At 46.5% G+C, this 18,057-nt stretch overlaps 1 protein-coding gene across 1 annotated transcript; it reads left to right on the forward strand.

The window, feature by feature from the left end:
- Positions 1 to 7,427: 7,427 nt before the first annotated feature.
- Positions 7,428 to 15,634, forward strand: CKAP4 (cytoskeleton associated protein 4). Its single transcript, XM_082045882.1, has 2 exons — positions 7,428 to 7,841; positions 12,560 to 15,634. The coding sequence occupies exons 1-2, from the start codon at positions 7,488 to 7,490 to the stop codon at positions 13,889 to 13,891; spliced, it is 1,686 nt and encodes a 561-aa protein (XP_081902008.1). The 5' UTR covers positions 7,428 to 7,487; the 3' UTR covers positions 13,892 to 15,634.
- Positions 15,635 to 18,057: the final 2,423 nt, after the last annotated feature.

Consider the following 18,057-nt stretch of genomic DNA (forward strand, 5'->3'; position numbering starts at 1 on the left):
TCTTCCTGTCACAGGAGCTGCATGCCACCAGTGCCTCACCCACCAGGACGCACAGAGGGCAAAACACCGGCAGCTGTCTGAGGCAGGCGCTAACTTAATCAAGCCTTGCTCGTTGTGAAGGCACAGGGCTCCCCTTCCTGCAAATAATTACGCCACCTTATGCGTGATGAACTATATAGGATAGATGCTGCATTTGCACGGACCAAAGCCCGCGGTGGGTCCTATTAATACTGCCCTTGCTATAAAAGCAAGGGCTGGGAGGTGGGAATGGCTGCACAAGTGCCAAGCGTCTTGCTGGGGCAGCAGCGCTCGCTCCCAATGGCACAGAGCACCTGTCAGCCCTGCTGCTCTGAGCCCAGCCTGCAGAGACATTAAATGGGATTAAGTCCAGCAGCCTAATCCGATAGCTTCCATAAAGAAGGCGATGTTTTAAATAACTGTGTTTGCACTACTTTGCCCCAGTTTGTGCATGTGACATGGCAATGACAACCTGAGAGAAGCTCAAAGAGCTTTGGAGAAGACTGTCTGTGATGGTGTACAGATGGACTGCCTTGTACAGGTCTGTTTTTACTCCCAAGGATATTATTGATTATTATTTTTTACATCGATTTTGTCCTAAATGGCATCTGAAAGATGGGGGAAACCTGAATTCTGGTCTTTGCTCTGATGGCTCCTGACGCCTTTTGTTAATTAACTAGTTGTATTGTCTAAAACTGCATGAAGAGTACTTGCAGCAAACACCAAGGCCAGTGACTCGGTCAATTTTGTGTGCTGTCTATGTGGACCATCAACTGTGGAAGCCTGTGGTCCTCAGTGGCTTTGCTTGCACAGGGAGGGGAAGGGATGCCCCAGCCTCACCAAGCTGGGAGGAGTGGCTGACACGCCAGAAGGCTGTGCTGCCATCCAGCGAGACCTGGACAGGCTGGAGAGTTGGACAGGGAAAAATTTAATGAAATATAACAAGGGCAACTGTAGAGTCTTGCATCTGGGTAGGAACAACCCCAGGTTCCAGTATAAGTTGGGGAATGACCTGTTAGAGAGCAGTATAGGGGAAAGGGACCTGGGGGTCCTGGTGGACAGCAGGATGACCATGAGCCAGCACTGTGCCCTTGTGGCCAAGAAGGCCAATGGCATCCTGGGGTGTATTAGAAGGGGAGTGGTTAGTAGGTCGAGAGAGGTTCTCCTTCCCCTCTACTCTGCCCTGGTGAGACCACATCTGGAATATTGTGTCCAGTTCTGGGCCCCTCAGTTCCAGAAGGACAGGGAACTGCTGGAGAGAGTCCAGCGCAGGGCAACAAAGATGATTAAGGGAGTGGAGCATCTCCCTTATGAGGAAAGGCTGAGGGAGCTGGGGCTCTTTAGTTTGGAGGAGACTGAGGGGTGGCCTGATTAATGTTTACAAATATGTAAAGGGTGAGTGTCACGAGGACGGAGCCAGGCTCTTCTCGGTGACAAACAATGATAGGACATGGGGTAGTGGGTTCAAATTGGAACACAAGAGGTTCCACTTAAATTTGAGAAGAAACTTCTTCTCGGTGAGGGTAACAGAGCACTGGAACAGGCTGCCCAGGGAGGCTGTGGAGTCTCCTGCTCTGGAGACATTCAAAACCCACCTGGACATATTCCTGTTTAACCTCATCTAAGTGTTCCTGCTCCAGCAGGGGAATTGGACTAGATGATCTTTCGAGGTCCTTTCCAATCCCTAACATTCTGTGATTCTGTGGAACTGGCTTCTAAATACTTATATGAAAGATCAACTTTAAAGCAAAAAGTATCTCCGGGATATCACCCTGTGTCACAGAGTAAGAAATAGAATTGCAGAAAGGGATGGCTTTTAAACTTTTTTTTTTTTTTTCAGCTGTAGTAGTGCCCTTCTCCCACAGCACACCAGCTGGTTTGGAGCCCATACTTAAGTGCCTAACTTGCTCCATCTATCTATCTGAGAAATTCATCTGCATATATATCTGAGGCACCAAAGACATGCTTCAAGATTCCAGTCCAAAGGCCAAGAGTAAGTTAGACACTACAGTACTCAGCACCTAACCTCCTTTTTGGTTTGTGTTCCTTTTTGATCCAGAGGCATTGAAGCTATACGCCATTATATGGATCTTAAAGTAGATTTTCTCCACAGAGAAACATCACTAATTTATCACTGCCTGTGTCTTCTGCAATGTCAGCCAGGAAACTAATTGTTCAGCCTTTAAATTTGTTCTGCTCAATTAAGAAGATGAATATCCATGTATCTGATGTAGGACATGCAAGTATGTGCTGGTTTTGGCTGGGACAGAGTTAATTTTCTTCATAGTAGCTAGAATGGGGCTATGCTTTATATTTGTGCTGGAAAAAGTGTCGATAATACACGGATGTTTTTTGTTATTGCTGAGGAGTGCTTACACAGTCAAGGCCTTTTCTGCTTCTCACCCTCTGCCAGTGAGTAGGCTAGAGGTACACAGAAAGTTGAGAGGGGACACAGGTGGGACAGCTGACCCCAACTGACCACAGAGATAGATATTCCACGTGACATCATGGTCAGCAAGAACACTAGGGGGGAATTTGGGGTAGGGGAAGGAGCGGCACAGCTTCGGGACTGGCTGGACATTGGTCAGTTTGTGGTGAGCAAATGTTTTCATTTGTGTCACTTGTCTGCCTTGGGTTTATTTCTCTCTGTTATTTTCCTTTTCCTTACAATTTATTTTATTTTATTTTAATTATTAAGCTGTTTTTATCTCAGCCCACACTTTTACCCTTCTGGCTCTCCCTGTCAATCCTGCTGTGGGGAGTGAGTGAGCGGCTGTGTGGTGCTTAGTTGCTGGCTGGGGTCAAACCACAAGGTACAAATTTGGAATTTCGAACAGTGTCTCAAGTTCACCTCAATTCTTGGCCTTTCACTACAGAAGTGCTGTTAATTGAAATGAGGGACTAGTTTGTTCTCAGCCTTTGCAGCAAGTTAGTTCATAATCTTTCCTTACCGTTACCAGTAAAACTGGCAAAGACAATAAAACCTACAATTAATGCATTGCTTTATCCAGCAAACAGCAACACAGCTTCCGAGTGGGTAAGATGTGCAGCTGCATTTGCAGGTCAGAAATGTGCCAGTATGTTGCTAACTGATAGAGTGGGAGGAGAGGGAAAGGGCAAGGCATGTTATTGTTTACACTGGGGCCCAGGACAACCAAATTGAGACTATAACTTGAAGTCACAAGATATTTTGCCCTAATCCTAATAACTGAGCCAGGCAGTCTGGCTTTAGCACTAACAGATGGGTTGACTGAGACCATCAGGCCCAGATTTGATAATAGGCTCAAGGGTGAGACAAGAAGTCTAGAAAGAAGGTGTAAGGATGCTTTCTCAGCTTGCTCTTCTGTGGAGTTTCCTGTATTCCAGGGAGGAATAAGTCTTTTCAGAGGGAAACAGGATTGCTGCTTCTCGCCACCAAAGTATTCAGCTTCAAATCCACACAGAGGCAAAGCAGAATATTGACACTTCAGAGAGAAAACGGTACATCAGCAAATGCCCCAACTGCACCAGTCAGCATTGTCTAGCTACTTTACCACCTCAGCAAATTCCTAATGCACTCTCCCCTCAGCACTAGTGGTCTGTCTTTCTTACAGAGGGAAAAAAAAAGAGTTTGACCCACATTGTCAAATACAATGAGAAGCTCTTTATCGAATGCTACTCTTGGTTAGAAATATTTTGTTTTGGTTTCTTGGTGAGAAAAAGCCTTAGCTGTGTACCTCACCAACATTTTCCTTGTCACTGTCAAAGCTGGAGGAGGAAAAGTGGTACGAGGGTTACCTATACTGCCTTACTGTGTGAAACAGATTTACATCCCTTGATGCTTAACATTGATGATCCTCTTGACTATTGTCTCTGGCAACATCCATATGGCTCAGTTCTTATGGTGAACTCTCTGAAATAAATGGCTTCAGAGCTAAAATCCTGGGTCTCAGGATACTGGTACAATTCCTGGGCTTTCTAGGTCCTTCCTAAATAGAAATCCGAGATCCCCCTTATCATAAAGTGTGAGATAGGCTGTGGGTAGATGTTCACTGTGGCAACGCTGTTATTCCAGCCTTCCCAGGGTTCTTTGTTTACTGCTGAAGATGGCATTGAGGAGGACACAGTATTATAAGAGCTTCTCATCCATGCAAGACCACTTATATCAGCTCCAGCCACCTCTGGAAGGTATTTAAGAAAATCTACTGACCCTGTGCGAGCTCTCTGCTACTTGTAGGGTCAGGGCAATCAGCTAACCAAGTTCTGTTGTGGTGTTCATAACCTGCAGTCACTCCAGCATCCACTCCAGCTAGTGACTTTTAGCCTCAAGTTTGTGCAATTGACAGAATTATGCTGACAAAATGCCTGAGACAATCAACTATAAATTGTCCTTCTATCCGCTGTGCTAGTAGTCACTGACTCGAACACCATGTGCAGACCAAACTGTTCAGTTCATCCTAAACCTTGGCAGAAGTATTGAATGGAACTGGATTTACCAGGCTGAAATCAGGGGCTGTCATCCTGCCTAGGTTTAAGATTCACCATCTCTGAAGAATACTCAACTAAAATTCATTTAAAATAAAAAAGCAATCAAAGGGAAGACCAAGAAAGGGTTTTCCAAGACAAAACTTGATTGGATTTCTTGCTGTAATCAGAGAAACAGATGGATTAGCACCTCAAGCTTTTATCTTGCAAGGAGTTATGGGTTGCACATTAATGTAATGAACTTCCACTTGTGGAATGTCTCTTGGCAAGCAAATGCATTTCCGTATAGCATAGAAACATGAGAAGGAAATAAATCAAATTTGCACTAGCAGTTCAGCAGCCTAGGTGCAGAACTGGAAAGAGCTTGTTGCTACTAACAATTTTTCGTGTCTTAAAAGACACTGAAGTTACATGTATAGGATCTTTGCCCAGAAGCCCCAGTAGAGCTTTAAAGCATTATTTTCATTTGTTGATTCTATGTCTTGAACAGAATTTTCTTTTATCCCACACAAATCTTTCATATGGGCAAATATTAACGGATACAGATATGAAGACAGACTTCTAAAAAGTTAACTTTAAAGATGCATATTAAAATACAAAAGAGTAACATGTCTGACGCAGAAACCAACTGCCAAGAACTTTTCATTTCATTGTTCTTAAAACAAAAATAAAAAAAAAAAACAACAAAAACCAAATCCTTTTGAAACTACCAATATTACTACTGTTCTATTCTAATCTAGTCTAGTCTAGTCTAGTCTGAAACATGAGTAAGTGTGGGGATGAAGACTTTTTAGCATGTTTTTATGTTCAGGATTCTCCAATACAAACTCTGTCACATTGGACGCTTTGTTACAACACTGTCCTAGGTCCAGAATCCTGGATCCAAGTGCCTCATGGAAGCTGCCAGCAACATGCAAACTCCACCTGATTGCAAGCACTCTTCTACTAACTCCAAACCAGCAACTTCCAATATGCATCTTGCTTTGAATCTTCAGGCAACTCAGGAAACAGATTTTCTAGACATGAGAGTAAGTTTTGCTTCCAAAGGGAACAGTGAACAAGACATCAGCACCTGGGACTCAAGAACCAAAGAAGGCCAAGCAAGCACAAGAACCATGTACTCCATCAGCTTTTATATAAAAAAGTCTGTATTGCTGTTGCCTGCAAAGTACCTACTGAGGCTAAAAGAAAATATGCCCCAGTCCTTTCTTATAAAAATTGAGACTCACTTCCAGAATTGTAACCCTTATTTACAAAACTCAGATGCAGTGACAGACCTTGGCCTTGCACTGTGCATGTGTGGACAACTTTATACAAAAGGTTACAAAAAAATGTTCCCTGTAAGCCATCAGTGATTAAGGGTCTAGACCTGAAATATCACACAATTCGATAGTGACCTGGCAGAGAAGTTCGATCTTGATCAGACACCAGTCATTAAGTTAATCTGTTCAGTTAGGGCTAAAGGATGTAAAAAGAAGTATATTATTGATCTATTGAAGGTGTATTTTCAAAACATTTAAGTTTTTCTGCACTATAATCTGTCCTATAGTCTAGCCCAAAGCAGTAGGCAGACAGTAGAAGGGGCCTTATGTTGTATTTTTCCAAGTTTCCACAATCAAGCAAGTATATGATAACAATCTAAGATACAACTGCGTGGTTTATGAAATGGGTTTAAGCAGCTCTTTGTGTTCCTGGAAAATTTAAAGGATTTTCCAAAAAAGTTTTAAAGTTAATCCCATATGATACCTCCCTTCTACCCAAACACAGGTGTAGAGCATGTTCTTCTCCCCTTCCCACCATGTAAAAGAGCATCCACTCCCCAGCCCTCTGTTACCAAAGCCCTAAAATTGCAACTTCAAGGCCACTCAGTTTCCCTGTGTAAGGATCGTCTATTACATGATCAGATGCATTTTTCCCGCCCGATGATACAACCTTTAACTAATTCAATGCACAGCAGACTATTTTCTCCACCAGTGCCTTAACCCTTTGCTCTGCCTTGCTCTCTCCTTCCCTGCTCTCCCCTTCTTGCTGGCACATCCAAATCACTCAGCTCCCACCTCCCTCTAATTTGCCTCCTTACTAGCAAGAGAAGAACTGAGAGCATGAAGAGGACCAAACGGCGGGTCTGTGTTCTGGATCCAGGGATGCAGGGGACAGCCTGCTCAGCCTTTCCTGTCCTGGACTAGGATGATGAATGCAGCAGGTTTACGCCAATGTGGTGAGGAAAAAGAGCGTGCTTGGAGCACAAAGGCTTCGCCAGGAATTTTGGTGTTGAACTCCCAGCCTCTACTGAGTGCACGCTCAGACAAATGCAGTCCGTGAAACCCACGAGAGTTTGAGTCGGGCCAGAATCACTCCTGCAGCTGTTGCGTGCCTGAGGGACCAGCCCGATGCCAAGTCTCTGCTCTAGGGGCACAAGAAACATGGAGAAAAAAACTTTTTCCTTGTGCTTTGCTCTCGGAGCTTACTGTGATCCTATCAGCCAAAATCACACTCAAGCAAAACAGCAGCAGTATGAGGCAGGAGCCTGCCGCGCTCTGCCACCAAAACTACATGCAAGACTAAAAACCGGCGGCGCGCCGGAGCTGGGCTTGGGGACACCCGGGGGCTGCGGGGGGAATGCCCAGCGCACCCCGCGCTGAGTGAGACCTCCGGACAGGCGCGGCCGAGGCGGCCCCGGTCGGGACAGGGTCTGCCGCCCCGGGGCTGGCCGGGGGCTGCTCCTTCGCCCTGCCCGCCGCTCCCCCGTCCCGTTGCCGCCCTCGGGACGGCGCCGAGCCCGTCTGCGTGGCGGCTCTCCCCGGGAGGGACTGGGTCCGTCCCCGTGTGCGTGGCGACTCCCCGGGGCGGGGGCCGGGGCGGGGCGGGGAGCGTGGCGCTGCCCGGGCCGGCTCCCCCGCCTTCCCTCCCTTCATCCATCCCTCCCTCCCTTCATCCCTCCCTTCCTTCATCCCTCCCTCTCTCGCCCGCTCCCGCTCCGCGCACGACGGCGGCGGCGTCCCGCCATGTCGGCCGCCAAGCACCGGGGCCCAAAGGGGGGCAGCCCGCCCGCCGCCGTCGCCAACGAGCGGGGCGCGCAGCCCAGCGGCGCCGAGGAGCCGGCGGCGAAGAAGCCGGCGGGGGGGCACGGCCGGGGCGGCAGGGCCGCCGCGGGGGGCGGAGGGGGCCGCTCCGGCGCTGGCCCCCGCCGCGGCTGGGCGCTTCTGCTGGGCGCCGTGGTGGTGCTGGGCGCCGCGCTGCCCGCCGGCTGGTACGTGCGGCAGCTGCGGGAGGAGGTCGGGCGGAGCGCCCGGGAGAGGGAGGCCTCCGAGCGGCAGCGGCAGGAGCTGGCCGCCACCCTGGACTCTGTGGTGCAGAAGGTAGCGCGGCGCCGGGCACTGTCGGGGGGCGGGCAGGGTGTCCCGCGGGGCCGCTCCGCGGTGGCGGCGCTGGCAGAGGGCGGGCTGGGGCGCGGGGACCGTCGGGGCGCTCGGTATTGCTCGGCGGGGCGCGGGGCAGCAGCCGCCCCTGCAGGAATGGGGACTGGGCGGGGGGAAAGCGAACGTGTCCCGTTACCCCGCCGCTCCGCCTCTGCCCCTCCGTTCTCTCTCTGTAAAGATGCTTTCATGGCTTTAGAGGGAAAAAAAAGAGCCTGGGCCGCAGTTATTCCCAGCGCCTGCAAACGTGGCCTCGGTAAAGCGAGCAATCTCCGGCAGCAGCGCAGAGCGGGGCCGGGCCGGGGGCGGGACCCCGCGGCGGGCGGGCGGCCCCCGGGACAGCCCGCAGTGGCGACCGCAGCCGGCTCTTGGCCCAGCCTGTGCTTCCAGGGCTTGGGCGTGAAGCCATTTTATATAATGCAGCCAGCACACTTACGTGTTGGCAGCAGCGCAGACCTGCAGCTTCGAGGGCCTGCTGGCCGTAATTTTATATCTTGGATCCTCGCAAATCATGGAAAGCTGGGTGTGGCCGATGGGCAGCTCTTTGTCGCCGCGTCGAGCGGGCAGGTGTGCGCGCCCAGGTGTGGCAACATGGTCAGGTGTGGCAGGATCCTGCCTCGACGTCCCTGCATGCTCCAGAAAACAAAACCTGTGCCAGCTTCCCGAGCTGCCAGAAACACTGCTCCTGCCATAACTTGCCTTCTGTGTTCCTGCCACTGCCTCTGGTTGAGCAAACTGGACTCTTGGTGTCCATGGCAGTGCAGGACCAGGAAGAGCTGTGAAGTAGTTTGCAAAGGGTGTGGCTCAAGTGAAGCGAAATAAATGCTCATTTCTCTCCTAATTTTTTTCACTCAGGCCTTACTAGCCCCCTAGCAAGAATTTCACTAGTGTCACTGTGCATCTGGATATGCCTTAGGGTGCCTAAAACCTTAAAAAAAATGGCGTACGTGAAGGCGCATCATCAAGGTCTAATCAAGCTCCTGTCTAGGGAGTAGGTAAATCGGTTGTAAAGCACTGTGTAGAGTTATGACTGAGTCAGATCAAAGAAAAGGAAATTCTTGTCTCAGCTTGACTGCTTTCTGCACAGCAAGCCATGCAGATTCCCCATGTTCCCTGCGAGCTCAGGCCCCGGGCCGGCGCCAGTGGGACAGAATGGGGGGACAGGGTGGGGGGACGTGCTGGCAGAGATCCTCTGGCTGCTCTGTGGCTCTCTGGGAAGCACGGTAGCCTGCACACGTGGAGTTTGTAGGGGCAGTCTCACTGTTTCCTTTCCCTTATGACAAGCAGGAAAAGGAAAGCTTGCATGAGGCCAGGAAAGGGCTGTAAAATTCAGGGCTATAGTGTTGTTTCTGAAGCTCATTTTAAATCCTGTGTTTGTAATGCTCTGATTCCCAGGCCATGATTTGAACTAGCAAGGGTGGTTGTTTTTCCCTAGTTTTTAAGGCATTTTTACAGAGTCTTTGCAAGAAGGAATAAAATGCAACGGCAGGGCATACAGGATGTAAGATTACAATACGTGAGTGTAGATCCCAGATGTATGTGCAATATATAAGCCTTTCCAGGCACAGGAATGGGTACAACTTTCTGCCTCCTCTCTCTGTATCAATGCAGAAAATCGTAGGTATATGTTGTATATTCTAGGATTCAGGCATGTAACAAAAGTTTATAAATAGTTGGTTTCAAAGAGAACTGAAACTTTGCCTGTGTGCCTCAGACAGCTGATGTTATACATAGAATAGTGCAAGAATTAAAGGTGGGGGGAAAGAGATCACAGAGAGTTTCGATGTAACACTTTGCTTCTTTGCTTGCTGTGACTTGGCGTTGCCTTTACAGAAGGATGTACTGGAGGGAGGGGAGACTGTGCCATATTTCATTGCTTTACAAAATCGCAGGGTCCTGCATTGCACTTTTGAAGTGTTGTCAGCACAGGCTGCTGTGTGGAACTGGTTTTCTCCTTCTGTCTTTTACTGCAGAGAGCTCCTGTCAGGAGGAAGCGTTATATAAACTCATCTGCTTTACACATCAGCAGTGGGAGGAGAAAGGAAATGATGTGGAAGTTTAGTCTCTAATACAACACAGTTCTCAGAGGGTCCAAGATCTTTAGGTGTTTAAACACAGCATCATATAACCAGTTAGAGAAGATATAGTTGCTAGCTATAGACATATTTTTCTGTCCTATTTATGGTGTTAAACCTTTGAAGGGCTGTGGTTTCAAGTCTTACCAGCCATGAACACCAAACAGGCAAACTCAGACGTAGGTGCACACACAAACCAACTGTGTAGTGAATGTAAACTACTACTTTGAAGTTGTGAGTTTTACTTCTCTCCTGCAAGGTATTTGCTTTGGGCCCCAGTGGCTCTTGGTTAGGACAGATCAAATTAGAAACTGGTCTGATTTGAAGACCCCAGTCCATTTTGTTATGTCAGAGCTTGCTTATCTTTAAGTGACTGGTCCAGCTGGAAATATAGGAGAATAGCATCAAGTGACACCATAAGCATTGGGCATATGTGGTGGAGGAGCAGGTATAAAGTCCTTCCACTTGCAGATGGGTGGGATCCATCTCGGTCAGACGTACAGCAGCAGAGACCTCCTGGCCTTCTGGAGAGCTCTTCTGGCCATTTCTGATGCCTTTTCTTAGACTAACAATTGAAGAGAGTTAAATTGCAAATAGGACTTTGGTGATTTGGTTGGAATGTGTCAAAGAAAATCTGTCATAAGAGGGGGAGGAGGACTTTCCTGTACCCTCCTAGATTTCTGAAGTCCATTCATAGTGATACAGAAAAAGCTCTCTACTTGGAAAAAAATCAGAATGAATGACAGCTAAAATGTAATGAAAATGTGGTTGATAAGTCAGTGTAATGGCTGGTGCCCTGCTGTGACACATGTCGCAGTATTACCTGCTTCTCCTTCACCCCCAGCTCATTTCCAGTTTTGTGTGTAAGCACTGCAGAATACATGTATTGGGAATGTAGAGTCATTACAACCCTACAGAAGAGAGGGGAAAAAGAAGTCCTCTTTGTAGGTATTCTTCAAACTGCAGGGATCTGGTGAAGCAAGGGCAAGTCTTGTGGCCAGACTCTACAGTCCTTACACAGTGTAGACTTCCATGAAAACCGAGGAGGATTTGCCCAGGGATTTAGTGTTGCAAAAATGCATTATGAATAACTTAATTTCTAATTAGTAAGTCTGTTAGGTCTTCTGAAAATAACTTCTAGGTTCAGAACCTGACTGGGAACTGCTGGAGCCTATTTCAGTTAAAGAGAAAAAAATACAAGCTCTGTATATTTCTTTCTAAGACCGTATAAAATATACTTCTATTTTTAAAATAAAACCACCCCTCCAGCTGTGTATCTAATCAGTAAACGTGGCAGCCCATGTGGCAGGACTGATTAATGTACCCCTCAGACACAGGGAGTTGTGTGAGGCAAGGGAACATGCATTACTCAGCGCTCGCCATCCTGCCGAAGCCTTGAGGTATTTCCTACGCGATGTATTCCCATTGCAGCCAGTGGGAGTTCTTACATTGCTTTACAAAGTTTAAAAAAGTACAACACACCCACACACAAAGAGGTTTCTCCACGGTCTTGAGACTGATATTCTGCTTGGCCTCAAAATAAAGTACCGTCTTCTTCCCCATTGGTGTGCCTGGATCGTACTTTTAAATGTGACGGTAAATGAATGTGGCGGCCACTCACCCCTTGACCTTTTCCCTGTTGTTGCTACTAAAACCAACTGTAGTTTTTGTAATTGGGAAGCTTAATAGCATACCTGATCCAGTGGCAACAACTTTCTGTGAGTATTAACCTGTAACAGAGACAAGTCAGTCCCCTTGGCAGCTGCCCTGGCGTTGTGTTCTGGCTCCATCCATACACGTGCCCCTGTTCACTAAGAGCGTGTTGGTGTATGCATGTGTGTGAATAAAGAGGTACTAAGTATTTAGAACATTCAAGCCCTTCTGTGTTTTTTGTTGTTTTTTATTTTAATCTTAAAAAATAGTTAACAAGAAAAATCTGTGTCTCCACTGGTATCTAGGAGCAACAAAATGTCATGATTACTACTCCCATTCCCCAGACATTCCCAGCTCCCCTTTATCTCTAATTCTCCTTGTTACTCTTTCTTGTCTACTTTGAAACTTCTTTCATATTCAGGAATTGGCCTAGGGTCTGATTGCCTGCTAAAGTCTAATTCCAGCTTTTCTGTATTCAGAAGCTGATGTCAGATGTTCTTTAGTTCGGTGTTTTGGGTTTTTTTTTTTTGCTTTGTTTTGTTTTTTTCCCCTCTCCTTTTCCTCCCTTACGGACTTGTGGCCCGTGGAACCAGCAGTCGTATAGGGGAGGGATGGCTCAGGGGTCTGGATGCAAACTCTGGAGAAGTGAGTTTGATTTTCACTGCCACAGATTTCCTGGATCATTTGCGGCAGGTCAGTGAGGCCAAGGACTTTCAGCAGAAGATTTGTGTATCTGTAGAGCTATAAGGCTCTAGATGCTGGGCTTTTTGTGCCTCCCGTATTTATATGCCATAGGGTCACCTAGGGAGCATGAAGGATCACAAGGTGATCATTTCATATGGTAACAAGGGCCATAAGGATCTTAGACACAAAGGGTAAAGATATAGGTAAGGATGAAATCAGAATCATTAACCGTGTGGATTTCTGTTTCAGGTGCGTTCCCTTCAGGCCACATTTGGAGAATTTGAATCCTTGATGAAAATTGCTCAGCAGAAGCAGGAGGTTACCGAGAAGGCTGTTAAACAAGGGGAGAGTGAAATAAACCGGATCAGTGAAGTGCTTCAGAAGCTGCAAAATGAAATTTTGAAAGACTTGTCTGACGGCATCCACATGGTGAAGGATGCAAGGGAACGAGACTTCACATCTCTGGAAAACACGGTGGAAGAGAGACTAACAGAGCTAACCAAGTCTATAAATGATAACATTGCTGTGTTCACTGAAGTCCAGCAAAGGAGCCAAGATGAAATCAACAATATGAAAGTAAAGATTGATTCACTAGAAGAGGCAGATGTGTATAAACACGAAATTAAGGTGCTAAAAGATGCTCTTGGTGAGGTGCAAGCATCCATGAAAACCAAAGAAAAGGACATAGAGACGTTGAAGAGTACAATAGACTCCATGGAGTCTGATGTGTATACTGAAGTGAAGGAACTAGTCAATCTCAAGCAAGAACATGAGAAATTCAAAGAGGCTGCAGACACTGAACACCTTTCATTAAAAGCTTTACAAGAGAAAGTTCTGAGAGCCGAGGATTCTATTATGCAGCTCCCTGGTGACATTAAAAGACTCGATGAAGATTTACAGCAAGTTAAAGCTGACCTCACCAAATGGGAAGACAACGAACTCTTCAGAAAAGCATTAGAAACTTTCGGCAAGAACAGTGAGGGACTGGAGTCTCGATTGAGGCACATAGAAGACAGCCTGGAGTCTCTGACTTCTGTTGGTGCACAAAACAGTGAAAAGTTGCAGTCTTTCCTTTTGAAGGAGGCAGAATACGAGAATAAGCTCAGTACCTTAGAACAAAGCATCACTGCTCTTCAGGGGGTCTCAGATGTGGACGTAAATTCAGTCACAGACGTTCTGAAAAATCTTGGTGAATCACAGAACTCCCTGTACAATGATGTGGAAAACTTGAGGAGAAGCATCAGTGACCTGCCATCCTCCGGTGCTCTTCAGGATGTCCAGAAGCAAATTAGTACTTTATTGGATCAAGGAAATCTTCAGACAGGTCAAGCACATTCTCAAGGCTATCTTGAAAAATTTTCTTCAGTGGAAGGCTCTGTAGATGAACTGCGATCTTCTGTAAGCCAGGTCGATTCTGATTTGAAAATGATAAGAACTGCAGTGGATAGTTTAGTCGCCTACTCAGTGAAAATTGAAAATAATGAGAACAACTTGGAGTCTGTGAAAAGCTCAATAGATGACCTGAGGAATGATCTGGAAAGGTTGTTTGTGAAAGTAGAAAAAATACATGAAAAAGTTTAGGCAGTGGTGCTCCTTCTGCAAGTAATGGATTAAGGAGAATAGCTTTTGTATGCCCAGTTTTTTACTCTTTTAAAAAGCAATTTGATACCTCCAAAGAGAATAAGAATACTTTAATAATAGAAACAGTTCTGCTTATTTCCTTTATTTCTCTTTTGTGTAATTTTCTTTTTTAAATTTTAAGAAAACATGAGTATAGTTGGGGATTGAGTCTCTAAGGGCTCATCTCTATAACATTGTACCGCTGTAACTGTAGTGGTGTAACTAAGGCACTATGGCCTCGTTAGCATGGGCACGCTTTTAATGGCATGAAGGTGTTTCACACTACGACACTAGATATCCCACAGAGAAGGGCTACAGCTGTTCTGGTACAAAAAGCATACTGCTGTACACACTGAGAATTTTACTGGGATACTTTGGTTTAAGAAACAAATGAGCAAAACTACACCCCTACCTTGAACTGTTTAGACTGGTAAACTTCAGTGTGGGCCAGGTTTGAAGCAACTCATCTGTTTCTGCAGTTTGGGACTCAGCCGGGTGGTCAGTTTACCAGGTGTCAGGTGAGCTGTAGTATATTTCTCTGAGTCCTTCACTTGTACCAAGGAGCTAACAAGGGTTTAGCTGAACCCCCGAAGGCAAGGTTGAGGTAAGTGGCATTGCTTGGGTGAAGACCTGAGGGATGTTCCACCACATGGCGGGCGAGATTCCTTCGTTGTGACCATAGGTGTATTTCCCAGCATTGTCAGCTGCTGGTGCAGCAAATTAGTGCTTAAAAGGGACTTCTGAAAGATAGGACTAGTTTAAAGAGGTACAGTAATATTTTTGTCATATTTTTGGACTGTTTACATGATGAGGCTTTGTCTTTCCTGGAAAGGCAGAATTTTTCTGTGATACAGGATTTTCTGTAAAAATGATCATGAGTTTCAATGAGGAAAGAGAAGGACTAAAATTGCACCTCTCGTGTTCCATGTATAGCAAGCATGCTAACGATAATAGTACACTCAAAAACACAGAAGGGGGAAAGTCACCATGAAATCAGCAGAATTGCTTCTAAGGTGTACACATTTCCAAGTTTTCACACAGCTGACAGTGACCTGAACTGTTGTTACATATTCAGGACTTGGTGCCTGATTCTTGTCACCATTGTTGTGACTGGGTGCCTGCCTGGGGCATTGGTAGCAAAGGCTCCTTCTAGGAACTGGTTGAGACTGAGGAAGAAGTGTCATAATTCTCTAGAGGTTTATTTAAAAGGCACTTCCTCCTGGAGCTTTCTTGTTTTTCTGTCATTTTGGAAAGGATTTCTAATATCCCTCCTTTTCAGGTTTACTTTTGGACTTTATCCAGGATTTGGTAGAGGGGTTGGCACACGGATACCTTGGAAATAGGTTGTGGGCATCACGTTTACCTCAGCCTGCACCAACCACATCCGTGGCTATGGTAGAAGAAGAATTCCTAGAAATAGCACCTCCCAGAAGTGGTGTGCTTGTGGGAACAGCGCAGGTGAAAAGGAGTAAATGTGATACTGAACCATATCTAGTGGTGTTCCCACTGTAAACAGGAAAGAATTGCTGGCAAAGAAAGAGGGACCCATGTCTTTAAGGTAACTGTTGTCACTGTTGGAACTGCACTGTTCTTTGTTGACTTCTCAAGTTCTTGAACAATGTTGTTTAGGTTACTGTGAAATGAACTGTATGGCTTATTTGCGGTATTTTTAATACATAATAAACATTTGGAATATTCTTTGCACCTTTTTTTGATTGCTTCTTTCTTAATGTGGTGTGTCCCAGGATAATTCCAGTGGGGTATAGGAAAGGGCTTGGGGGAAGAACCAGATGTGATGCCACCCTGTACTCGTCATCAGATTCCCCAGGGGAGCATGGAGGCAGTCTTCACTCCTGTGGTTACAGAGGAACTTGAAAACAGTATTTGAGCCAGTTCAACACAGTGGTACTGACCAGAGGGCACCCAAGTTTGAGATGCAAGGGTGTGAAAGAGGTGATTTATGCAATGAATGAACACCATGTCAAACACTGCCAGCAATGCTTTGGTAAGACTTTCTGAATGCCTGAAGCATGTAGAACAGGAATAATGTGCAGACAGGACCTACATAATCTTTCCAAAGTGGCTGCTGCTTTTGGACAGCTTTGAACACTGGATTACAAGGCCCATATACTGATACCATCTTCGTGAAGGATGTCTGGCTTTCAAAACTTTGGGAAAGGGTGATTTCCTTTTGATTGCCCATAAAGATGGACCCAAGCTTGCCATATAAACCCAGCTTTGGAATGGTGAGAGCCAAATGGTGTTTCCCCTGTGCTGGTTTGTAAAGGAGTGTTGGCCTCATCATGTCCTGGCAGTTCCTGAGGCCGAACTCATAGAGGCAGGTAATATTTGTTATTAGACTTCTTGTATATATGTTCAACAAAACAGGTGAGCACACAAACCCTTCCATCTAAGAGAGATTTGACATAACCTGTTGACCAGGTTGACGTGAAGCTGGTGATGAGCACGCAGCAGCTTTAACGAGTAGTAGCAGCATGATGAGGAATCTTAAAGCTGCTGTGTAGCTGGCACTGCAGCTGGGCCAAATTGGATCTCAAAGATTAAATGAAAAATGACTAGTTACACTTCTAGTAACTTAAATTCTGTCCAACTATTGAAATTACCTATTTCAATAAAGAATTCTCTGTAAATAATACAGCTGGAGGCAGGCACAGCATAAGGGTCCCTCGATGGGCTGGAGATTCAGCTTTTATATTTGGCTTGACAGTCTTGTTCAACACAAACGCTTCCTAATTCCCTCATATATGCTCACTGAGCACATCCAGTCACTGTGCTGCTCTTTACCATTGTTTTTACACTTGGCCATAGAAGCAGCAGAGGTCTTGAGCAACACCGTTTACGTTGCCAATGTTCTTTTACATCATTAGTTCATCAATAACATGCTGACACAGTAAAAAATTTCAACGTAAACTGTCCAGCTGATTGATGAGGTATCGATTGAGCCAGTTCATTAACGTTTGTCTTCTTTTTCAGCTCTTGTAAATGGAGAAGCTATTACACTGTGGGCTTGATCACACTTGAAAGGGCTCAGCCAAATATCTACACTGGCAAACACGATGGAGATAAATCTTGTGCTGCTGCAGAACTTCTCCCAGGAGGGCTCTGACTGCTGCTTCAAGTGAAATAACCTGTAACACCAAGCAGAGTGCCTCGGGGTTTAAATGTGTATGTTAGAGGTTTTATTAAAACACAGATTAGTGATTTAGTCTTTTTACCATCTTACTTGACAGGACACAGCTGGTAGTGTAAACAAAGCTGCACAGAAGTTAAAGGACTACAGCAAAAAGGCTTAATGAGATGCACAAACACCACAATAGCCTAAAACCACCCAGTGTGGGCCCTCCATTCTACTGAGCGCTGCTAAGGACAGGCTCTGCAGTTTGGGGCACTGCCAAGAAGGGTGAGCTGAGCTGTGGAGAGACTCTTGAAGAGGAAAAGGACGATGGATGAAGACAAGGGGTAATGGTTTTAAACTAAAGGAGGGGAGATTCAGGCTAGACATGAGGAAGAAATTGTTTACACTGAGGGTGGTGAAACACTGGCCCAGGTTGCCCAGAGAGGTGGTAGATGCCCCATCCCTGGAGACATTCAAGGCCGGGCTGGATGGTGCTCTGAGCAACCTGATCTGGTTGAAGATGTCCCTGTTAATGGCAGGGGGTTGGACTATGTGACCTTTGAAGGTCCCTTCTAACCCAAACCATCCTATGATTCTATGATCAGAGGCAAAGTGTTCTGTGAAAAAACAGATTAAACAACTGGGCCTCTTCAGGCTTTAAAAAAGCGGAGGGAGGGTTGATGGGAAAAGAGGAATGAAAGAGATAATACACAATCTTCAACTACCTAGAAGGCTGTTCTGTAAAAGGGCCGAACCCATTTGCTGAGCAGGTGAGAACGACACCAGCGCTGCTGGCACCGAACGGTCCCGCGGGGGGACACGAACCCCCGCCGAGGGGACAGCCGGGCTGCGGGTCACCCCGGCCGGGGCGGGGCCGTGGGCGGGGCCTGTAGCGGGGCAGGGCGGTGGGAGGGCGGCGGGCGCCCCCCGGTGGCGGCGGCGCGGAGCTGCAGCTGGCGGCTCGGGGGAGACTGTGGGTCTGTCCGTCTGT

The sequence above is a fragment of the Streptopelia decaocto genome (genome assembly GCF_964273445.1).
Source record: "Streptopelia decaocto genome assembly, chromosome: 1".
NCBI classification, from domain to species: domain Eukaryota; kingdom Metazoa; phylum Chordata; class Aves; order Columbiformes; family Columbidae; genus Streptopelia; species Streptopelia decaocto.